At 41.4% G+C, this 26419-nt stretch overlaps 1 protein-coding gene across 11 annotated transcripts in view; it reads right to left on the reverse strand.

Moving 5' to 3' along the window:
• Positions 1–26419, reverse strand: part of CADM1 (cell adhesion molecule 1) — a 239394-nt gene that overhangs the window by 50988 nt on the left and 161987 nt on the right. For all 11 annotated transcript variants that reach the window (XM_077249826.1, XM_077249828.1, XM_077249825.1 and 8 more), the window contains 3 exons: positions 25569–25730; positions 14522–14618; positions 8411–8583 (listed from right to left, as the gene is read on the reverse strand). In XM_077249826.1, coding sequence (XP_077105941.1) covers positions 8411–8583; positions 14522–14618; positions 25569–25730 — 432 coding nt within the window. The remainder of the gene's footprint in view (positions 1–8410; positions 8584–14521; positions 14619–25568; positions 25731–26419) is intronic.

The following is a 26419-nucleotide window of genomic DNA, read 5'->3' on the forward strand; positions in this document are numbered from 1 at the left end:
CAAGGAAACACATAGGTTTGTATAGGAAACACATTGATAAGAGGTTTGGCAACATCTTTATTGATTTTTTTAACTTTTGCAATGGATTTAATTAAGTAAAACACAGTTTTGCACCTGGAATAAAGCATCCTGGGGAAAGTTAATCTCTGCTGGCACCAGTGCCGCCTCGCCGTGGTTTGACAACCTTGTCAGTTTTTAATTGTCTTATCCCAATATATACCGTAGGGAATTTTTGCTGTAACACTGCCTTTAATTGTGTGATTTATATAATAAAATCAATTAATTAATCTGGGCATATCCCGGCGCTTTATTAGACCACGCTTTCTTCTGTCTTTGTTAGCAGAGCGGGTTACGTTAGGTATCTTAGGATTACAAATGACAGAATGAAATGACTGGCTAATGGGTAGCCGCACTGAGAAAAAAAAAAAAGCAAAAATCAGAAATGAAGAAGAAAATCGGGCCCCAAACGGTTTTCATTCCAGAGTATTAAAAATTAGCAGATTGTAAAGGCCATCGAAAGATGAAAGCAAATTGGTGATTCTGGGAATTAACGGCAAGACGAGAACAGGTTGTGATTGTTTAAAAATCTAACAAGCTGCTTTTTTTGATGTTTTCCCCGCTTGTAGGAGTGTTTGTCTTCGATGATTGTCATGCTTGTCATCAAGGAGATGCTTTTCTTTAATGAATCACGAAGAAAAAAAGGGGTGCGGAAGGTGTCACTTGTTTTCAGCTAAAAATATCTGGAGTACTGGAGAGAAGTAGGTGGGGTATATGGCATGTAGATACGTTGGGTTCATGTCTCAATGTCACAAGGAACTTCTTAAGAATGTTTTCTGATTCAACCCGATTTATGGAGGCCACTTCTTCTGATACTTGTGCATGTTAAGAAATTGCACTCCGTAAGTCCTCCATGATGTTCAGAGCTTGTTTTTCGGGGGGGTATTCGGCACCATATTGATACATCCTACTGACAAATATAGTGCATGTTGGACTAAAGGAAGGTTCAAACGACCGGATAGAAGCCAGTTTTCTTACACTTTTCCGGACCTATTCGCATCATCTGTGTCTATGTTGGTGTTAGTTTGGGCTTAAAGACTTGTGGTCGTAATACAGATGAGAAAATGTGGCCACAACATGGTGGTGTGATTAATCCTTTACTAAGTCTAAAGTCTTTAGTCCACGTTCCACCTAGTCTTTTCGATCTCCAAGTCTTTGATTGTTCCCCAAGGCTTGTTGTAGGCATTTACATAATTCTGGAATGGTCCCATTAGCTCATCTCTTACTCATTTGCTTTATTATGAGTCAAGATCTCAAATATACTCTTTGGGTCCGCTCTAATGGAAACCCAATATATATTGACTAGTTTTCTCTGTGAAGGACTCATGATGACCATTTATTGCATTGTTGTCCATCCATGTTTATAGCCATCGTGTACCAGCTCCTGGCCACAGAGTTTCCTCTTTGGAGAATAAGGCTGGTCACCTAGGAGTTTCGGCTCCCAGAACTGCACAATAAACTAAAGATCAACCCATTCAATATTGACAAAAAATGTAAAGCATATTAATCTGGATTTACATATAACTGCTCAGAGTACAGACAGATTCATGGACCTCCTGTAGGTCTCCTGACCCAAACTCAACAATCTCAATACAGATGAGGAGACCAGCAGCTAGTCCATGCATTGAGGTCCATACTTGGACCATGGACCACTGATGTGTGAATCCGGCCTTAATCGGACACTTCACCCTCCCTAGCCAAAATTTAAGCATTTCATTTAGGGCCATAATCCACAAATTAACCACTGGTGATCACAGCCATTGAATCAAAAAAATGGTCACCAGCTTCAGAAGTCACCAACAGAAAAAGGAAAAGGTGGCATTTGAAGGATATGTTTTACTAATAGTGAAGTTAGTCCATAGGAACCACAAATGTATGGTGATCAAAGCCATTGCACCTACAGATAATGTGACCACCAAGAGCTGGTGAGAAAATGAGAAAGGTTGGTTTCTAAGGAGTTTATTTTACGGCTATTAAATCAGAGGTTTTTATTTTTTTATTTTTTTTTGAGAGGAGCAAATACATTTGCAGGACAAAGGTCCAGTGGCCACACTGCTCGTCCAGAGCCCTGCAAACCTTCTCCTAATTGGTAGCATTCCCAACTCCTCTTACGATTTGTGGTTTGGCCACAAAATGCCAAACTATGACGTCATGCCGGGCCAACTAATGAGAGGTGCCGGTGATGCTAGCAGATAGGAGGTTCACAGAGCTATGGTTCGGCAGCCATGGATTACTAATATGGCGCCTGAATCAAGATCCTGTGAATCTGTTTGATGGACTCTAGTAATTTTATAACGGAAGATAAACCTTTGACATCCTAAAACTATGACCCAAAGCTTCAATTTATGTTATCGGTACTTTGTTGCCATAACCATGAGTGTATTAGAGGCATACGCTAGACACGGCCGCGCTCATCTGTGCGCTCAATGCTTTCCAGGTGATAGAATAAACAATAAGGTATTAAATTGGGGAGCACTTTCATGTTTCTGCCGCCACCTGTTAATGAGTCACGGTTCCCCAGGCCCTGATGAAAGAGATACCGAGAAGTAATCCGGCTTTGAACTTGCGAGGAAGGTAGGGCGAACGGGGAGCGCCGCGCGTGTACTCTGCGTGCGATAGGAGACGTTAGCAGGATGTCAGCCTCCAATCACAGGCACATCTGGAAGTCCCTTTATCTCTCCCAGAGCCGGCCTGTCTGTAATTAATACATCAAACCCTTAATTACAGGCAGTACTTTTATGAGTGTTCGGGGAATATGGCTGCAGAATGGTGTCACTGTCAAGATGACAAAGACAAATAGAAGACAAAGTGACAGCTTAATGTGGCGCCGAGTCTCGGCTCGTGTGTGCTGTAGAACTATATTCATACATGTCATTGTTCCCTAAAAGTTTAGAAAGGGAAAACCACCACTCGCAAATTATCGATCAAGACCTGTCAACGTTCAACGTGCGGGAACTTACAGCTGACAAAAAGATAAACTCATGCATTACTCATTTCTATAGTTAATTCTTGTATAATTGGAAACACACGTAAAGTGAGAAGTTTAAAAGTTAATAAAAAGTTGCATTAAGTTTTTCATACAGTTTGGCCACTAGGTGTCACTGTTTATTTGAAGATTTTCATTATGTTTTATTTTATTTTTTAGTATAATTAATGAAATGATTGTGTTAACTGGACCCCATCCATCCAAGAGACCCCAATTTGGCCAGCTGCTATAATTCCGTTATATCACACTTTGCTCCTGGGAGTCCATACAATTAAACTGATGAACAGACTTTCATTAATAAATGTCCCGCAATATCCAAGGTGTTGAGTAGTGATAGACCCAGTTGACCTACGATAGTAATACACATCCCTATTTAGGATTAATGTCAAGTGCACATGTACTTGTGGGTGGCAGCATTAGTTATGGAGGGCAAATAGGATATCCAAAAAATGTTTATATGGGACTGTTTAAGGGATAAATGCCAACATACAAAGCAGATACTCAACGCTACACTTATTATACCATATGTCAAAACAAGTAGTTCTTAAAGGGGTTGTCCAAGGATGTGGCTACTGTTGGCATTCTTAGAATGTGTCATCAACATAAAAAAAAAATTAATTTGGTGGTGGTATGATACTCAGCTCTCCCACCAATTATCTTCTTGCAGGGCCTAGAGAGTAAAAATATACAGTGTAGAGAGCCAGAACAACCAGCTCGATACAACACATAGTGGTCATTCACAGGTACTGCAACTAAGATGAGAGAAAACCCCCTTTAAATCTAGACTTTTCCCGGTCACTGAAACAGAATGACATACTTGACAAAGATCTCGATTTTACCAAGACAATCCTAGAACCTGACCTCCAAAAAGGATGGGGTTTACAAAAAAAAAAAAAAAAGTTGCTGGTTTGGGAGTGATCTTAGGTGTTCCTAGGGGGTGAGGCCTCTGCTTTGGGAGTGATCTTAAGGTGTTCCTAGTAGGTGAGGCCTAATTTTTCAGAAATTTGTATTCGATATTTTGGCAAGTATTGATCAGCAGAAAAGTCACTTAAGAATCATCTCTAATGCTAGAGAAGTATCTCCAGCAGCTAAGGGAAAAGAAGACGGGACCCCATTGAGCAGTGAAACAAAGGAGCTACGCTGCCACTCCACCATCCATGCTGCCTAAAGACTTCGCTCGTCTACAGTAAGTTTTACTTGGGAATAACAAGTTGGCCATTTACAATGTAGAGTGGACCTGTGGACCAGATGACTCCGGGATGAAGCAGAGTGCCCACAGGTCACTACGCCCTCTAAGATCATGATACGCAAAAGAAAGTGGTTTACGTAGGGCTCACGGGTACATCAGAACATCAGGAATAATGAAGAACATAATTTATAATCAAGTCCAGTTCTGTTCATAAAATCAGAACTTTGTGAGGTTCTGATGCACCAGGACACCCACCACAAGATACAGCCCTATCTCCACCCTGGGAAGATGTCCACAGTCAGAGAAGAGTAAAGAATAAGGCCAATTTCACACATTAAGGTCTCCTGAACTTATCAGGTCATAAAATGTCCTCACCCCCAACAATGTCAAGGATCGCGTCCAAGGCATCAACTTTTGCTTTTTTTTTTTTTTTTTTTTCACAAAACCCACCCCTTTTTGTGGCCTAGTTGTTGAGACTGTCTTTTCAAAATCAAGTTCGGGTCAAGAGACCAGTGGAGGGTCCGTCTGTCAAAGTTCATACTGGGACCATTATTTCAAGGATGTGTGTAACTGGCCCAAGGCTTCAGCCTCATTCACACTTCAGTATTTGATGTCTGAAGTGGATCCACAGGAACAAATATGGTGGAGACGTTTTCTTGGCTTAAAAAATGGGTGAAAAATGCTGAACAGAGCCTGAAGTGTGGGGAGGTTGCAGCACAGAATGATGCCTCTACCAGAGCATTGCCTGTGTCCGCAGTAAAAATGGAGCACCCGTTGCAGTAATATTTGGGCTTCCACACGATAGGGGTCCTTATTCTTCTCTACCGTCTCGCAAAGGTTTTCTTTAGCCAAGTTTTATTCAATTATGAATAAGCCTACACAGATTGGCAGCATTTTGTGTACACTGTGCATAGGCAGTAAACTGCCAATCGGTGGTGGTGGGGCAGGTTTATACAGAGCTTATGAATAAGGAGGACTACCTGCTAATAAAACAGTGATTTAATTAATACTACAGCAAGAAGCTCAGTAAGTGATATTTCTGGATTCAGGGTCTCTGCCCCTACATTATGGTGCTCTCGGGTTAGGTGGCATGAATCTGGCTACAGATTTCTTTTCCATTGGCATTTGTCGCTGAAAATATTTTTGCAATTGAGTTTTGTTAAAAATGTTGGACCATTTGTCTTCTACAGCAACTATGTATAACAGTACATAGCAGAATGATTTACCAGTGAATCAGTCAGAGAGCCCAATCTATTCATCAGCTTTATCTATCTTCTCCTGAATGATGATCTTATAATTATTGGAACTTTGTGGTGGTCATAAATCAACTTAGATGATGATTCACGAGAAGAGAAATAAGGGTTACAAGACGACGCCCCTGATGGGATGCACAGGTAGATCATTCTGCAGTCTGCTATGAACGGCGACAGGTAGAGGCTGTAGAAGATAAAAACTGTCCAAAATGTTTTAATGAAACCCAATAGTACCTAAAAATGCATGCAATAAAATGCTCCCACAAGAGATCTACATTTTTTCCAGAAGTAATTAAAAGACAATTAATGCGTCAGTATATACAGATTAGATGTACAGTGTCTACAAGTAGTATTCAACCCCCTGCAGATTTAGCAGGTTTACACATTTGGAATTAACTTGGCATTGTGATATTTGGACTGTAGATCAGCCTGGAAGTGTGAAATGCACTGCAGCAAAAAAGAATGTTATTTCTTTGTTTATTTTTTTTTTTAAATTGGGAAAAGTTTTATCAGAGGGTCATTTATTATTCAACCCCTCAACCCACCAGAATTCTGTTTGGTTCCCCTAAAGTATTAAAAAGTAGTTCAGGCACAAAGAACAATGAGCTTCACATGTTTGGATTAATTATCTCTTTTTCCAGCCTTTTCTGACTATTTAAGACCCTCCCCAAACTTGTGAACAACACTCAAACATGGTCAACATGGGAAAGACAAAGGAGCATTCCAAGGCCACCAGAGACAAGATCGTGGAGGGTCACAAGGCTGGCAAGGGGTACAAAACCCTTTCCAAGGAGTTGGGCCTACCTGTCTCCACTGTTGGGAGCATCATCCGGAAGTGGAAGGCTTATGGAACTACTGTTAGCCTTCCATGGCCTGGACAGCCTTTGAAAGTTTCCTCCCGTGCCGAGGCCAGGCTTGTCCGAAGAGTCAAGGCTAACCGAAGGACACCAAGGAAGGAGCTCCGGGAAGATCTCATGGCAGTGGGGACATTGGTTTCAGTCAATACCATAAGTAACGTACTCCACCGCAATGGTCTCCGTTCCAGACGAGCCCGTAAGGTACCTTTACTTTCAAAGCGTCATGTCAAGGCTCGTCTACAGTTTGCTCATGATCACTTGGAGGACTCTGAGACTGACTGGTTCATGGTTCTCTGGTCTGATGAGACCAAGATCGAGATCTTTGGTGCCAACCACACACGTGACGTTTGGAGACTGGATGGCACTGCATACGACCCCAAGAATACCATCCCTACAGTCAAGCATGGTGGTGGCAGCATCATGCTGTGGGGCTGTTTCTCAGCCAAGGGGCCTGGCCATCTGGTCCGCATCCATGGGAAGATGGATAGCACGGCCTACCTGGAGATTTTGGCCAAGAACCTCCGCTCCTCCATCAAGGATCTTAAGATGGGTCGTCATTTCATCTTCCAACAAGACAAGGACCCAAAGCACACAGCCAAGAAAACCAAGGCCTGGTTCAAGAAGCAAAAAATCAAGGTGTTGCAGTGGCCTAGTCAGTCTCCTGACCTTAACCCAATTGAAAACTTGTGGAAGGAGCTCAAGATTAAAGTCCACATGAGACACCCAAAGAACCTAGATAACTTGGAGAAGATCTGCATGGAGGAGTGGGCCAAGATAACTCCAGAGACCTGTGCCGGCCTGATCAGGTCTTATAAAAGACGATTATTAGCTATAATTGCAAACAAAGGTTATTCCACAAAGTATTAAACCTAGGGGTTGAATAATAATTGACCCACAATTTTATGTTTAAAATTTATAAAAATTTAACTGAGCAACAAAACTTTTTAGTTTGTAAGATTTATGCATCTGTTAATAAATCCTGCTCTTGTTTGAAGTTTGAAGGCTCTAACTTATTTGCATCTTATTAAACCTGCTAAATCTGCAGGGGGTTGAATACTACTTTTAGGCACTGTATATCATCCGCACCACCACAGCTGCAGTTACAGGAGATCTGCCGTCACTACTTAGGGGTAATTGGGAGAAATTACATCTTTTGCATGAGACAATTTGAGACTAGGTTCTTTAACAATTATTTAAGGGAATTTGTAACCAGTTTTTTTTGCCATGTAATCTGAGAGCAGCATGATGTAGTGACAGACTCTGATTCCAGTGATGTGTCACATAACTGGACCGCTTGCTCCACTTTTGAGGAAATCCCTGTTTTCTCTGCTGCAGATCTACCAGTTCCCTGAATGCGGAGCTCTGCATAACCCCGCCCACAGCACTGATTGGCAGCTTTCTGCCAGTGTACACAGAAAGCTGCCAATAAGTGGTGGGGGCGTGGTTGGACTACATGGCACAGGACAACTAGTCTGGTAGTGATAATCTCTTGCTGATAAAACACTGATTGTATTGAAACTACAAATATCAACCCTGTAAGTGACACGTCGCTAAAATCAGTCTCTCTGCCCCCATACATCACGCTGCTTTCATATTCACTAGCAAAAACCTTCTGTCAGATTCCTTTTAAGCAAAATATGATAAATCCAGGGGATTTTATTTACTGGTGATGTTTTTTTGCATTATTTTAGGGGTCCATTCACATTACTGTATTTTGATCAAGGTTTTATATGCATGATTCTTTAAAAATTATGAATAAATGTAATTAGAGGACAGAAAAGGTTTCCCGATTATCCCTCAGTGGGATGCATGCCTTAATTTTGGAATAAAATATGCTAATGAAACATGGGAAAAAAAAAAAACACAGAAAAAGCAGAAATAACAGCAGATATTAAAATAGATTACTGTACAATCTGGAGTTTCAGTGTAAAGGACACGGGGGTCTCACTAGTTCAGATAGTATATTGGATGTATTCTACTCTACGTTTTAGACCGAGACTGAAGAACAGACTTGATGTCATCAGTAGAAGTTGGCCATGTATTACGTTACTGAGACTCCGGTACTTACCATACACATAGAGCGTGTAATCGGCCGATGAGCTGCCCACGCTGTTGGAGGCTTCGCACCGGTACGTGCCGTTATCCGTCTTGTTCAGGCTGCTGAAGTAGAGTTTCTCGTCCTCAATGAGGACATGCTCAGGAAGTTCATCGTCTACTCGCATCCACGTGACTTTCCCCGGTCTGCAATAGACAAGACAGTGAGGTGAGGTTTCCACTCGCTGTAGAAAAATTACTCTAGAATTAAATTATTTGTGCTGGACTTCAACATAAGACAAGCAAAATTATTACTGTCGTCACTGGCTGAAGCAGAGGTCTTGAAAGGCCAAAAACACCTGAGCACACAATTTATGTGATGATCCAACTGCATCCTATAGGCAAAGTTCAGTAACTTTCTAAGTAGTCTTCACTAAAACGTTTCTACCAATCTGCTGCTGTAGCAGAGTCTGTAAGTCCTTTCTCTAGCTGAGTGATATGCAGAAATGTTACAAATCCATCAGAGATCCTGCTCAAGATGAGCTCTGCGCTCTCCCACTCTCTATTGTCAGTGTTACAGATAGGAGCAGGGAAAGGATGAGGTTTGCATACAAATCTCCAGTGGTTAGGGGAGAAAGCATGCAAAGTCTCTGGAAGGGGAGAAAATGTCAGTAGAAAAGAAGGAAAGAACATGAAGATGAAATAAGAGCAAGATAGCCTGCTGATATATGAGCTAAAGAGAACCACAGTGCCCTGGATACACACAGGGCTCAAATCCAACCTATATTGCTGGGAGAGACACTCAGACCTCATATCCAGCCTATATTACTGAGAAACACACAGACCTCACATCCAGCCTATATTACTGGGAGAGACACCTAGACCTCACATCCAGCCTATATTACTGGCAGAGACACACAGACCTCACATCCAACCTATATTACAGGGAGAGACACACAGACCTATATCCAACCTACATTTCAGGGAGAGACACAGACCTCACATCCAACCTATATTACAGGGAGAGACGCACAAAGCTCACATCCAGCCAATGTTACTGGGAGAGACACACAGAGCTCACACCCAGCCTATATTACTGGGAGAGACACATAGAGCTCACATCCAGCCTATATTACTGGGAGAGACACACAGACCTCACATCCAACCTATATTACTGGGAGAGGCACCTAGACCTCACATCCAGCCTATATTACAGAGCGACACACAGAGCTCTCATCCAGCCTATATTACTGGGAGAGACACAGAGCTCACATTCAGCCTATATTACAGGGAGAGACACACAGACCTCACATCCAGCCTATATTACTGGGAGAGAGACACAGACCTCACATCCAACCTATATTACAGAGAGACACACAGACCTCACATCCAACCTATATTACTGTGAAAGACTATTAGACCTCACATCCATCCTATATTATGGGAAAAGACACCTAGACCTCACATCCAACCTATAATACTGGGTGAGACACCTAGACCTCACATCCAGCCTTTATTACTGGGAGAGCCATTCCAATTAAAAAAAAAAAAAATCGAAAAACTTGTATCAGGCTTTAAATTGCTTATTAAAATATGAAAAACTGAAAATGAACAAAGTAATGAAGATTGAAGACTGAAAATAAGTGTAATTTTAATTAAAAAGAAAACAAATACATCCCTGAAAATGGAGGGCAGTTGGAATAAAAATTGGTGGTCAGCACACAAAAAATACAAGTTGTCATCAAGACCAGATAAATTGCAACATGCAAAGTGGATTTGTGATTCTTGCTTGGGCCTAAGGTAGGCAGCTTCAGAAAAGACTCGTCCACCAGTTTGATTTGGAGCTGCAAATCCTGACATGTATGATCAGTTATCTTGGAAAGTTAGTGAAAATACAGCTCTTGATTCCCAGTGTGAATACAAATAAAAACTTGTATTGGAAACATCCAAATTAAAATCTTAGAAACATTGAAAAATCAAAAAATTCTGAAGCAAGTAGCAAAAACCTACGTGTTTCGAGAAGGCATTTGTGCACAATGCCGGTTCGAAACGGGCAGGTTTTTGCTACTCTCTTCAGGAGGTCTTGATTTTTTTTTATGTTTCTAGGATTTTAATTTGAAGGTTTCAATAAAAGTTTTTGTTTTTATTCACACTTGGAAATCAAGAGCTGCATTTTCATTACCTTTCCAGGTCCCATCCATTCCTTCCCAACCGGGAGTTTTCATCCGAGAACTTCCGATGGATCTAACTATGCATTTGAGACAGTAGCTGAAGAGCATACATCTCTTCTATATATGAATGGTCATCCTTTACGCTCACCATGGTCAATCAAGTGGTTGACGTTTATATTGTTGGCTTTTTTTGCCATCATTAGAGATGAAGAAGCCGTCCTTCATCGGTCATTACCATAATGGACAGCTTACCACGCAGCGTATATTAGGCCTTCCATCTCCGAATGATAGAAACACACATTTACAAAAAGAATGGAAGCAAACTTTAATTGAATTACGCTCCATTTAGGCATGTTAGACAGCGGTGTTAATTAAAACAAAGTAGTTGTTGTCAAGTCTTTCTATTCCATCTGTATGCGTCTACATTAACATATTCATAAGGGGGAAAATATAAAAACCCCGTACTACATGCCAGTGCCACATCAACGTCATTGTCACTGCCAATGTCGCACCTCGCTCAATGTCACTCACACCATGTCAGTGTCACAACCGACGGGTGCAATCAATTATTTAATGTCAGTGGCTTATAAATAGATGGAAAGGCCAGATATAAAACAGCACTAAATATCAAGCAATGGCAGCGACTTCATAAAATCTGCTGCAGACTTTTTATCATGTAGTAATGTGAGGTTTTATAAGTAATGTATTATATATGACCAATTCTAAAACACTGGGGTAGATATACTATGGCAGCCGCAGTAGCAACCCGAGTCTGTAGGATGAACATATACTAAACCTGAAGTGGATGACAGATGTTGTGAAAGTTTATGGAGACCATCAAGGAGTCAATATCACTCTACATGTCTACAAAGAACATGACGTTAATATCACTCTACATATGTATGGAGAACATTGAATCAAACTGGCTGTACGCATGTATATGACAATATTGTTCTATACATCTCAGGGTAGGTGCCCATGGTCAGGAATCGGCAGCGCTTTGAAAGCAGCATATGTCCGCTGCCGACTTGAACCCAGGTGATTCCGCATGTGTTCATTACATTGTGCGGGTGACATTTATCTTGCGGAGACTCAGCGTCTCCGCAAGATAAATAGACATGCTGCGGTCTGGAAAGACGCACCGCATGTCAGTCTCAGAAGGAAGCCACGGGCGTCTCCGCATGCATAGTGGAGATGGGATTTCTTGAAATATATATAAAAAAGCTTATACTCACCTCCCGTACCGACACCGTTCCGCAGTGTCTGCATTAGCGGTTCTGCTGTTCTCGTTCGGTTGCATGACACGCGGTGCCCGGTATTCAGTCAGTGTTGGTGTCCCTGTCCCTGCCTTCTGTCGAATTGAACATGAAGAGGAAGTCCGGGCTGCAGCTGATCTCAGATTTCCTACTGATATTCAATTCGTACAAAGGCTCCAACGCTGATTGTGAAGCCGGCACCATGTGTCATGCAACTGTACAAAAGCCCCAGGACCACAAGTGTAGACACCACTGGAACGGCACCAGCACGGTAGGGGAGTATAGGCTTTGTCATTATATCAGATCCAAACATTTAGATCGAGAAGGGGTTGTTCTAGTAATGGACAACCCTTTTAAAAAGAATTGATGTTGCTCTACATGGCTATGAAGAACATCATGAATTCAACATCGCTCTACATATTTATGCAGACAATGTAATTATTGTTGCTCAACATGTCTATGGAAAACATCAACTTGTCTCTGTTGTTCTACGGTGAACATCAATGAGTCAATGCCACTATGTGTCTGTAGAGAACATCAATGAGTCAATTTTGCTATACATATTTAAGAAGGATATTAATGAGTCAATGTTACTGTATATATCCCCGAAGAACATCATTGAGTCAGTTATGTTCTATATATGTCACTGTTGCTACACATGGCTACTACTATACATGTCTATGGAGAACATCGATGAGTCAGTGATATCATAGAAATATCTATGAAGAATATCAACAAGACAATGGTGCTCTACCTGTTCATGGAGTACATCAATGGGTCTATGATGCTCTTCACATTTATGGAGAACATTAATGAGTCGATTCCGCCCCAAATGTATATAAGGATCATCAACAAGTCGTTGCTGCTCTACATGTCTATGGAGATCATCAACGAGACAATGATGTTCTTCACGTCTATTGAGATCATCAATGAGTCAATGATGTTCTTTACATGTATGGGGAACATCAACAAGTCAATGCTGCTATAAATGCCTTCAAAGCACATCACCACCACTATATATGTCTAAGGAGAACATCATCGAGTCAACATAGAACTTCCAATAGCTGATGTTGCTCTAGATGGCTATGAGGAATATCATGAAGTCAATGTCGCTCTACATGTCTATGTAGAACGTAGAACATTTAATCAATGTTGCTTTACACATCTATGGAAATCATCAACATGCCTCTGTTTTAAGGTGAACATCAATGAGTCAATGCCGCTGTATATGTCTGTGGAACACATCAATGAGTCAATTTTCGTCTTGTATATACAAGAAGAATTTTAAAGAGTCAATGGTACTGTATATAACCAGAAACATCATCAATGAGTCAGTTATGGTCTACATGTCCATCAATGTTATACACATAGCTAAAGAACACCACCAACACCACTATACGTGTCTATGGAGAACATCAATGAGTCAATGCTGCTGTATATGTCTGTGGAGAACAGCAATGGGTCAATTTTCACCATGTATATACAAGAAGAATTTTAAAGAGTCAATGGTACCGTATATATCCAGTAACATCATCAATAAGTCAGTTATGGTCTACATGTTCATCAATGTTATACACATGGCTAAGAACACCACTATATGTGTCTATGGAGAACATCAACGAGTCGATATCGCTATACATGTCTTCTGTAAAAACATATCCAAGACACAACAATCCTTGATATTTACACATAGGTTTGCAGGACTCCTGATCAGACACCAGATGATCTGTCCTTACAACAGGGACAGGCACCTCTAGGCGCTGCAAAATAGAAAAAAAAGCGGTTCTCTAAAATCCAGCCTAATGCTTGCCATTTCTGCCCAATATTTTTCTTTTCTTAATCCTTTTCTACTCTGCGGAGGAGACAAAAAAGACATATGCCAAACACATCTAACACATTTATTTGTCAAATCCCCACACTTTAACAAGCTAGCTATCTATAATTAGTATCTTATCTGTAAATCAGAGGAAACGGCACAGGATTTTAACGAGAATAGACAGATTCTTGTCTTTTTTTTGTCAACCAGTCATGAAAAGATAACGCATTAACTCTAGATATTTCTAGATTTTATTCTTTAAATTTCAAGCCTAAAGAAATCAGAATTCGCATCATGTCCGTTGAAGGTCTTGCTGCCCTCATGTCCAGCAACAAGTTAAAACCGCTTTTGGAGCACAAAATAGGCTAGTATGTCTAGGAACTATCCCGAAACTCACTTGCTAGTCATATTTTTCTTAGTAGGAGGTTCCTCTTCCTTCTGCCAGCACCATAGAAGCTGGAACTTCCTTCACCACACTTCCAAGCATCGCCCCCGTTGTCTAATGCATGCCTACACTCCTTTTTTTTAACGTTTGACAGATATGAAAGTAAAAGCAGAGAGAAAAAGTCCTTCAAGCACTTCCTTAAAAGAGACAAAATGTCACCCACACTTCTAAATGTACAAGGATCACTTCAATAGAGATAAGTTTGTGGGGTACGTTTTGTAACGTTTCCACTGGGCGATCACATGGAGATTTTCACAACTTCTACTGATGATTGACAAGATGTTCTTTGCCCCAAGGATTGGGACATTCCAGCAGTTGAACTACCAGAAAATAGATATTTATTTTGATTTAGGTTTACATGTAATAATTGCCATTTTTGGGAAAATCCTCAGAAGATTTAGAATGAGGTTTATATGGTTAGTTTTCCACTAATTATTGCTCCCAGCCTACACATTACCTGGGTTTACCAACTGTTCGACATGTTAACTCCAGAGGTTCTCCTTCCCTGGTAAGACCCAGTGGATAAACCACTGATACCATCACCACTGGTTTATCTAGAAAAAGACGAAAAAGAAAAGATCGTTAGTAACAGAATCGACATATAAAAGTATCTCGGCTCTTCCATGCTCTACTCTCTAGTGAGGGATGGACCCAGCAAGGATCTACTCTGAATCATGGTGGACCTGGACTGATAGGATGGTTTTACAAAAATTGCACATTACTGGAAGAGTTGTTACGGAAAACTGTTGCACTATCGAATCTACAACCTGGTTTTATTAACTAATTTCCCATGGTAATTTCAGTTCAAAATTTGGCAGCCATTGTCACCATTCACATCAGTCCCTGTCCCCACGAGGCTCACCATCCACTTACATCAGCCACATGTGATGATGATGAATTTCATTGGAAGCGGATTAACCTCTTTGTATATTTTAGACTGTAGGATGTAAGGGGCAACCTTTCTACTCGTGGTGAGGAGAGTGACAAGCCAAGCCTGGCATGTCAGAGTGAGGAGACTTATAAGTCATCCAAACTTCTCTGTTAAATCACATATGCAAATTGACTCTTCAGAGGGGAAGCTCCAGCTCCACCTATTGGAATCACTGATCCTAAAAGTCTTTAACGAGCCTTTCAATATGACTTGGGATAAAAGCCAAACCAGAATCTCAATTTGCAGACATGATGTTTTGCAGTGTTGACCCTCATCAGGGCAAAATATGAGATCTGATTTGGCTAGGAGAGAGGCTCTGGACTGGGGGCTAAGGGTAACAAATCTCCTTGTTGAGAGTGACAAGCCAAGCCCGGCATGTCAGAGTGAGGAGACTTATAAGCCATGCATGTTCCTGTAGGATTTAAGTTGAGTACTCAGATGACACGAGCACAAGCCCAGGAAAAACAGGAAGACCCATGAGGAAGCTGATCAAAATAAGCTATACACGTGGGAGCCTTTCTTACTTGCTTAATAGTAGTCGGTCTTAGACATTAAAGTTTTCATTTGTTCGCTTTACCATATGCTAAAATTGAATTCTCTTGGCTTTTTTGTTGCTATTTTTAAATGTTTTTAATGTGTTGATTCTTTGTTCAGTTTGCTTTGATTGTATAATAAAAGTTTAATTTTTGGATGTGCCAGGATTTTTGTGGGTGCATCCCTCTGCCTTTTTCTTCCAAGCACAGGAAGAACATGAAGATGTTGCTTTTGGTCAGATATGGACCCCTAGTGTGTTAAGAGAGCAGGGCTAACCCATGACATGACCCAAGGATGTGTATTCTATCATTTACTTATGGTATTGGAAATTACTATTCTTTTTGACCATCCATTTTATTTCCTTCCTCGCCTACACAGATTTCACACTCCCGCTTAGCCAAGCTGCGTCAGACATCAATGTTGATCCTTCAGTCAAAAATAGAAGAATATTTTTCTTTTCTCATGAAATTTAGGAGAAATTTATTGAACCTTTTTAGTTATACTTTATATCTTTATGCTGCAATTATGGAGATGAACTTCACATTTCCACCCACTAAAGAAGATATTGACCAGGATTGAAGAATGGTGATCTTTCCGAACAGTAAATCAGAGAAACTACCAAGGGAGCTCAAGCCGATGTCCCGGGGAGCGTACCGGTGTAGGACAAGGAGGAAATTGAACAGCAGCAGGCTAAGAAAATGACAGGGTACGATGGAAGAATTTAATAAGGTCACGCAAGCTGGTAGAAGGAAGAGAGAAGATAAATGCTAACAAGGATGACTAATCTCAAGAACAGAGAGAAAAATGAACAACTTCCAATAAGGAGCATGCACGGAAAGTCGAGGAACTGAAAAAGGAAAAGAAAGGCGGAAGGAAAGGCAGGGAGCAAAGTCGGCCCACCTAATCAGAACTATTGTATGTTATATAGAGTAGATCCAGTTATCGTGGACCCTGACGGTGTTAAGACCTGTGATGAATAGTCAGAGCCAAGTTATCCAACATGAGGGTTTCGGCATGCAAGACAACGTGAAGAGAGGGCTGAGAGGCATAAAAGAAGGCCAGATTTATATCTCGCCAACATGAAATCAATTTCTGGAGAGCGAGTTTCACACTTGAAGCAACTCAGGCTGAAGGAAACTCATTTGCCTTCATGCTGAGGTGAAGCTACAGATCTATGCCATGTTCCACACTGATACATCCGTCCGAGTGTCATATATAACGGAGAGACACAGTGTGTGCGCCAGGCCAGTAATGGGTTGCTCTCAGCTTGGGTGCACAGTGCAGTACACGAGGGAGGGGACAACACAGGAGAAGAGCAGAGCTCAGGAGCTTCATATGCACAAGTCCTCCATGGCGGTGGATCGGTGTTTCAACAGCCATAGCGGTCCCTGCTTGACCTTGAGAAGCAGTGGCAAAGTCGTAGAGCAACAAGGGACCGTACGAGGAGGGAGGTGAGGTCTTATAAACACTGATGTGGAGCACATACGCGGGAGGATTACAGAGGAATGCGCTACATCTAATAATATTTACCCATGACAATGCCTTCTACAAGAGGAGTTCTTAAAAACAGTTCTTTAAAACTTTTCTTTAGTGCACTTCCCATCATGGTCAATTTTCGTTCTCTTTCGCTCCCTTTTTTTGTTTTTTTTTTCCCTTTCACAGTTTTTTTTTGTGTGATGAGTTGTAACTTTGAAAGACACCATTCATTTTACAATATAATGCACAGGAAAATTGGACAAAAACAGCAATTCCGGAGTTTAGAATTTTTTAAATCTTTAATTGTTTTTACTGCACAGGATAATTAATGCTTCATTTTTGATAGATAGGGCCTTTACAGAAGCAGCAATTGCAAATATTTTAGCAAACGAAAGTGAGAGTGATTAAAACGTTTAGATTTTTTTGCTGTTTACATACCGTACGTTACTTTTTTATTCCTCTTCGGGTATTTGAACCTATGATCGCTTGTTCTAAGTAATCCAATAACAGAATGTTGCAGTATAACATGAAAATTATGGTCTTTATAAAGCATAACCCATGGCTGTGTTTCACAGGAGTACCAAGGGGGCATTGCCAGGGGCCTTTAGTAGACAACCCATTGGTGCTATTCAAATGCCAATGCCAGAGATTAAAAGTGGCATTTAAGGCGATAAACAACCATGATCGGGCGGTAAGTGGGTCTACTGTTAAGTGACAGATGCTGGCTGTGTAACACAGCCAGATCCTGAGCCCGCTCCATACACCCACACCAGATAAGTGACACACTAGTACGTCATAACATCAAGAAGAGGTTAAAGAGAACCTATCCGAAATCCAATGAATGAAGTGACAAGTGGGTGTTACCAGTTGGGGGTGTTTCCTTACACAGACACTGTCCAATCAGTGCTGACTGTAGTAACACGCCCATATCATTAATGTGGAGGAACGGTAGGGAAAATTATTGTATTTTGAGGAGTAACAACACCGCAAAGTTCTAGGAGATGCTCAAAAACGGTCATTTTTAGGAGGCACCAAACTATTTGCAGAAACAGATGTCAAGAGTGGCGACAGGTCCTCATGAAAGTGGATGCCCCACAATACGTATTTATCACTGAACTTGCGGCAGTGGGAACGGATCAGCGGTTGTGCACGTGATGAAAACCTTTTTTGCCCTTTACCGTTCTTGGTCAGATTCCTTAGTCCCAAGGACAATAAATGTAAGGGCAATGGGCATGTATTCAAATTGGTGACACCAGACCCCTTTTCTGAAGATCAGTGGTTTCCCTGACCTCTATATACAAGACCACTCACATAAAGAAAAAAAGAAGCAATGAAGAAATAATTAGTCCATTCCATGTGATTGATAGAAGTCCCACCACCTAGATCCCACAACATTTCTCCCCGATTCTGGAGATCGGTCAAAAATAATTGCAAAACAAACCCATTTAACTCAGGGGTAATTAATAAGTGCATCCTTATTACCTAAAGTTTTCTTTTCTGTTATGCATGCCTTTATGAACGTCGAACCTCCAGGGCAGGGTGATGCCATAATGATAGTTCCAGCAGAACATATATGTGGTGTTAGGGCTTGTGATTTTTCTTCAAGCAGTAAATTGCGCTGGGATTTCATCCGGTGTAAAATGAGTCTTGTCACATTGAGATGCACTGCGGTGGATTAATTCCACTACCACTACTCTCGGTGCTCGCACCTCTGACATGAAGGGCAGGAGAAAGGCCGGAGACATCAGGAGCCAAGGAAGTCTTATTATCTGATGAAGCTTCATCTCTTTGATCTAAATCTGGCTTTTGGTGGCTAAAGTTAAAGGTAGAAATGCATTATTAAAGCTAACGAGCTCCCGCAAAATGTTAATGGACATTAAGTTTGAATAAATGAATTACGCATTAAGAGTCGCTGGAAATTCCACTACCTGCCAATTTATGAAGATCAGATCATTTCTGTTTGCCAATTACGGAGACATTACTTCACAATAGTTTCAATTTAGGTGCATTATGGAGGATGGAAGAAGCATCTCTGCGACGTACAAGGAAGAGGAAAGCAAAAAAACAGAAAGCAAAATGGACCGATGAACAGAAATTGCGTTTTGTAGACTTTTTACATGACGACAGATTCTAGGTCTTTTTTCTAGAAAAAAGCAAATAAATTTGCTAAGGATTTCGTGTCAGTCGGACAGGAAACTCGCGAACTGGCATATGCTCTTCTTTTGATTAGCTGGCCCGATGCGATATCACCATTGTGGCGTGGTGCATACATGACGTTGTGCCAGGTCTTTTTTTTTTTTTTTTTTTTGGAGGGGGTGGAAGTAGATCCTCTGAAAAATCCACCAAAAAGAATGCTTAGAAAAACCTTCCTACTCATTTTATGGGAAATCCACATTGCTGCTATTTTGAGTGCTTGTTCTTTTCCTGATGAGGTGTTGTGAATAGCCTGGTAGATACAAAATAATACACATTGCTTCTTTCAAGGGAAACCTAATGTGACTTTAGTTTTCAAATCAAACGTCTGCAAAAAAGAAGAAAAAAAAAAGCTTCAGAGGAAAAAAACCTAACTGTTCCAGGGGGAAAAAAAAAATATTCAGGAGTATAAAACAGTTATAAAAAAATCTCCCAAAAAATAATTATAGCCTGAAGTATTTTCTGCTTGAAAAAGTGTGTTTGAATGGCCCATAAAACATGGTGAACAAAGCCATAGGGAACAGCACTGTAGTGGGGGTGACGACCACCCCTATATGCAGGGGTGAATGGTTACATGACTCTGCAGGTAACATCAGTGTGTTACTGCACACTGGAGCGCCCATAGGTCCCGCAGGTGGCTGTTGCTTTCACCCTCTACCATTAATCTAAGATATTCAGTAAGTTTATCCACACAGACATATCTTGTAGTAGTACCAAATTATAACTTCTCTTCCATTTTTATTTTTTGTAGAGACTGCGAAACAGACTTAAGAAAACATACAGACTTGGTGATTTCCAGAATAAGGCGACAGGTTTTACGCCTGCTTGGATCATTTTTCCTTTGATTTCCTCTGGATTCTCATAATCCTCTCCTGGACGTCTGCAATGACGGATGCTGCTGAACACATCGCTATTATTTTTTACATCATCCATGGATAATATGTTGTATATCATCACTTCCATACCATGTCTTCTGATTATTATTAGATCAGGAAGGTTTGCACATCTCCCAGCAGAACAATCGTGCGTTTCTGTGAATGATCCTGTGTGTACATCTTATTCTGATTTCACAATACGCCATGTTAGGGAAAAACACACAGATCACTGCTGCCCTTTGCAGAGAATCACCCAAATGGCAGGAAGGAGATAATGGGCCTTAATGATGTCTTGCACCACACTGGCACAATGACAGCTGAACTCTGATTGCCACGGCACAATGACAGCTGAACTCTGGTTGCCACGGCACAATTAAAGTTGAGCTCTGGTTTCTGTGGCAACATGAAGGCAGAGAACTGGTTGCTATGGTAAAATACAGTTTTACTATAAGACATTACTGATGAATGAGGCCCAATAAGTGTCATCCTGCACGAATTACACAAAGGAAATGGGCTGTGTTTTATGCCCACCCATTATTTATACATGCCATAGTTGAAGCCTCCTATAACTAACCTGTCGATGGACCTCGTGACCCCTGACTCATACACGATCACTTCACAGAGTAATGATGGAGATCAGTCTGGAGGTCGTTTTCCTAATGGATAGACGTCTGTGCTTAAACAGAAGTTTTTTCGATTGATTACTAAACAATCATGGGTGCCCTTATTATAGATTGGCCAGTGTTATTAGTGAAGAATGTCTGCGGTACAGACACAAGAAGCTTTACAGAATGAGGTTAGCAAACCTTCTCATGGTGAACCCCGGCCATCCATGAGAATGGGGGTACAGTACCTGCAAATGGGGACGCATGGGTCCTTTTATCCATTCCCTATAAAATGTCCTATATTTCTATCCGCTCGTCAGGAGAGGCCTGAGTGCTCAGAGTCCTGCACATTACATCTCATCACGCTCGGTATCATTACAGTACTTATTACGGGGACCGTGCAGTGGCATTCCAGTCACGAGGCCGCGAAAATCTCTGCAGCATTTGTACTTCACACATTTATAAGGCTGAATATTTAATAGGGGAACCCTGCAGAACCGCTCTGCCAATTAATACTCTGATTTACTCTCCTACACATTGACTCCATATTTTACTGTAAATGAATGTAACAGACGCACAGGGAATATACGGTTAACAAGGCCGGGCACGCTCTCATTACTACTGTGTATATAGTGCAGAACATACTAATGTGCTGCAGCATTTATTCCCAGGAATGGGCTGCAGTCAGCTCTACGCCGCTGGAGTTACAATGCTTTCTTGCCAGTAGTGCTCGATCGACTAATTTGCCGCTGAGTCAATATTGGCGCCATCTGACCATTAATATAGGAATGTCCACAGCAGACTGTACCGGGATGTAGACGATACACATTGCTGGCAATGTATACGGCAACACGGAATGTGGACGGCACTACCAGAAGTCAACTGAGAGGTGTACACTTGACGTATGCACTTGGAACGCTCTCGGCCTATGTGTAACATCTGTAGGCCACGATTAACCCGAAGGAGGTAAAAAAAAAAAAAAAAAAGCTTTCCCCTCTAGACTTGGAATCTCATGGCCTATATGTCTGATATCCATAGGCCCTGATTTACCCTATGGAAACAAAAGAATTGTCCTTGTGGCCGTTTGACTTGGAAGCTTCATGCCCTATATGTCAAACATAGCCAAAGGTCTCGATTTACAGACTGACGCAAAAAAAAACTTGCTTTTTGGAACCCCCACTTGGCAGCAAACGGTCTATATGCCAAACCTATCAATAGGCCCCGATTTACCCTATGGAAACCCAAAAATATATCCTTATAGCCTCCTCACTTGAAAAGTTCATGGCCTATACATCTAACATATCCAAAAGGTCTCAAATTAACAGGAGGAGGAAAATAAAAAAAAAAAGTTTTTTGGCCTCCCCACTTGACAGCTCAGGCAATATGTCAAACATATTCATAGGCCCCGATTTACTTGATGGAAACCAAAAAACTGCTCTTTGAAATTCCTCACTTGAAGACTCATGGCCCAAAAATGGCCATAAGCCCTGGTTTACCAGAAGGAGGCCAAACAAATGTAATTTTAGCCTCCTACCTGGAACGCTCACAGCCTATATGTCAGACATAGCAAGAGGCCCATATTTACCTGAATAAAATGTCCATTTGGTCTCCCCATTTGGAAAGCTTATGATCTATACATCAAACATAACCATGAGCCCCCCACCATTTAGTCAAAGAAGAAAAAAAATGTCCCTTTGGCCTCTTTCGAGCCAGCATGGCTTTCTTCTTTTTTCTGCCTTGAGTACCATCATAAACTACGCTATTCTACAAGGAGACGCCATTTATAACATTGAAGCCTATGTGACGTTGGCCTATACACTGGCATCCATTGTAGAGAAATTCTCCAGCTGTGTATTTCTGAGGCACACTGCAAATGCAATGTGAACGCACCCCTCAACTGGGTGTCTTGGGGCATTCTCCCTCATTGATTTCAATAACAAACACGTTAGGAAAAAAAACAATTTTTTGTCTACTCGCACTAACTATAAAGTTTGGATTTTTTTTTCCTCGTTGTTGGGTTATCACAATTATTATTTTCAACCAATGGAATTTAAAGAATTGGAAACTGCAAACAGGCCATTTTTTTTTTTTTTAAAGTTTAATTGCACAAGACGTGTGAACGGGAGGCTATTAAGTTTAAGTTATTCAGATTTTACCTCTGGGCCAAAACCATAGGGATAAGTAGGCGGCTAGGGCTCCAGGGCGACATGAAGTGCTGTCAAATCACAGCATTGACGCGACTCATGGGGGACCGAAATGTTTAAAGGGAACCTGTCAGGATGTTTTTACAGCGGTAGGGATGTATAGGTCCTAGTCTAACAATAAAAATGATACTTGTCTTGTAGGAATCCGATGAGAAAACGAAGGAAATTCGCCTGGAAGTGCCTTTGGGGCGTGTCTGTGTAGTCAGAATGAATAGACACTCCCCTAATGCACTCATAGGCGAATTTGCATGTGGCTTTACAGCCTGATTTCTCAGCACTGGAGCATCGGATTTCTACAACACGGGTATCATTTTAATTGTTGATCTAGGTCCTATACAGCCGTACCAGTAAATAATCCTTGACAAGTTCATTTAATCCTATAGGAAGAGGAGAATAAAGTCACATACCACTATATTCCACCAATGTATCTATAAATATTTACATTTACGTTTTAGAACTTTAATTAGTTTCTCAGAATTACACAGACAAGAAGAAAGTGTTTGCCACATCCTTAGTCTACACGTAATATTTTTATGGGTATGATGAAAATCTATCTTGGCCAAGATCCCGAGCATAAAACTTCCTTAGGCCCCCAAAAATAATAAACACAATAGCCAAGATCACGCGTAAAGGATGTGCTGCGGATTTACGGTGTGGATTCTGCAGCAATTTACTATATAATACAAGTGAATGGGGTTTGCAAAACTTCATTAACACATTGTGGAAAGTTTTCTCTGTGCATTTGCTTACAATTTCGCAAATCAGGGGGCATGATTATGAGACAATGGCTAATATGAGATAACCGCATGCAAAGCCCCCTATGGGACCCCAGCTTTATAGGGGTATTCTCATATTGTACGTGTTTTGCATAGCCACAGGGCAGTCCAATGGGATTTCAATCTCTCTAAAAAATTGGATCCGATGGCTGGTGCGGTCAGTCGAGAAGTGGTCGGAATTCAGATTTCTTTCTAAGGAAATTGCGAACACCTTTTTGCTGACAGCAGCGCGAGACAGTGATCCACTCTGCAGAGAAATCTAGATCCCATTGGTGGGACTCCCATCTGGAATCCCTCATTAAATGAGAATACGTGAAATGCCTAGTCCATCCAGCTCATGCAACCTCCCTATGAATTGTAGGGCCACCAATAAGGCAATAAGTCACCATCACCAAAAAATCAGCAATATAGTTATGCTGTACTTGTCAGACTACATTAAAGCCAACATGGACCCAGTATGGGATGACCGCAACCAAGATCTGCAGCAGACGCAGACCTTGCTTCCGGCTAATGATTGGGAGATCTGTTAATTCAGTAGGGTCCTAAAAGAGCTGTACAATAGTCATCAGCAAAAGCGATGTACGAGAACATATAATGCCACAATGTCCATTCATCAAGTCACTTCATAAACTATACAGGTTAGGTCAGATTTACGTGCCGTTCCTGCAGCTGGCCCCCGTATAGCTCCAGCATATAATCATCTCTATGGCCACTTTTTAAGTGCCCCAATACCTTACACTGTATAAATTCTGGCAGCTGACATTTAAAGAGCATGCGAAGGCAGCGTTTGACATTACCATATATCAAAGGCGGCGTGCCGTCTAACTGAACATTACATAGGATATCAAAGCAATATCAATGCTTGGTTAATCATGTCCACCATGTCCCCTCTGTGCTGAGGGTAGATGAGGTCTTCAGAACCATCGCGTGGTCCTAGTGCTGCGTCCGATACATTACTTTAAATCTGGACCTCTGCCATACTGATGCAATCCAAAGTCTATACACGTACATTATGCACATATAGGGTTCATAACCCGCAGGGTCATTCGGGGCGTTATAATCGCTAAACCTACAGAGCTAAAAAACAAAAAGAGCATGCTGTACCATAACTCAAGAGCTAGGCTTAACGTCTCATGTTGGGAATGTCCTGCTGTCCCAAGTCCATGGCATAGCTGATAATTTGGAGATCTGACTGTTGGGATCCTCAAGAATGGGGCTCTGAAATGTGGTGTCCATGGCTATATTCTGTATAGGACTGACAGAGATGGCAAGTACAGCTCAGCTTTTTCCAGCAGTCCCATAGACAATATGTGGAATAGTGATGCGCAGGTGCGATTATGGCTCCCTTCCGAGTCCCATTCCCAAAATCAGTGGAAGCCCAGCAGCAAGCTAACCCTTCCCTATGGAGAGGTGATAAAGGGATATCCCCAACAGCAGAAGATATCAACTTTCTGGAGGTAGGTGACAACTTGATACTTTGGACCACCACGGATTCCGAGACCAGAAATCTGGAATACCCAGTCGGAACAGATTGGCAGCTGTGCATGCGCGTCACCGCTCCATGTGTCGTCTATGGTACTGATTGAAAAATAATACTGTAGCGCTACAGAGAAGAATGAATGGAACATCGGCGTGACCACTGGTCCATCTCAATGGGACATCTTAAAGCCCAGTTCTCAGGTTCAGTAGGGGTAGTGACAATCAATCCCCTACTGATCAGCAAGATGTCTCTGACCCTATAGATAGAGGATATTGTCTAATACTGGGAATAATTCTTTAAACATCTAGAAGTATCTCAATTCAAGGAATGGAACGGATTCCAAAAAATGTTCTGGTTTAGTGATATATTAAAATCAACCATCTCATTAAATAAAGTGAACCCCAAAGTTCCCCATTAGGATACTACTCACACTGCACATCAATGTACTGCCGAGTCTCCAGATCCTTCACAGCCGGATGATCCACAAGACAGACAAACGGAACCTCGTCATCTTCTCGTAGAATGGTGACGGATATCTGACTGCGAACTCTGAACATCTTATTGTCCATGGCCTCCACCTCCGTCTTGCCACCTGCAAACATCCACAGCATTACCTCTTTGTGCAATATGCATCATCGTCATCATGGAGCCATCCTGATTCTCCCTCTCGGTGTGCAGAGAATGCTGAAATCCATGTCCTAGTTCTGGATTCGTATTTACCACCCGGCACAATGTCAGGATGACCTGATCTCGAGTTTCCCCAATCTAATGTGTAATTTCGCCATCTATAGAGCATCACTGCCTCCATAAATGCACCTTCCTAAGCTTTTTGTTTCAAGGTTTCCACGGAAAAAAGTGTAAAGTTCCATCAAAATCTAAGTCATTTTCTGTTCTCGGCAGGCAGTGAATTACAATCGTTATGTCTTGTAAGAAGAAAACCCGCGACCTCGGCAATCACGTTTTTCCTGCCCATCATTTCTAAAACAGTAATTTAATTAAATGGCGCTGAGAAGTAACCAACATGATAAATCCTTAGCAATCATTCAGGTGTTACTGTAGAGCTCTACATCTAATAGAAAAATAAATAAAAATGCACCTATAATAAAGTACAACTACTGCAACCCTCGACCCCCCAAAAAATGGCGTGGCATGTGGACTTAAAAGGATAGTCTTGGACTTAAGTAATCAATATAAGATTGGTGGCAGCCTGGAAGCTTTTACTGATCCGGTACACCAGCGCTCCGTACACGGTGTAGTGGCCATTCTCTGTACTGCAGCAAT

Source organism: Ranitomeya variabilis, chromosome 4, assembly GCF_051348905.1.
Source record: "Ranitomeya variabilis isolate aRanVar5 chromosome 4, aRanVar5.hap1, whole genome shotgun sequence".
NCBI classification, from domain to species: domain Eukaryota; kingdom Metazoa; phylum Chordata; class Amphibia; order Anura; family Dendrobatidae; genus Ranitomeya; species Ranitomeya variabilis.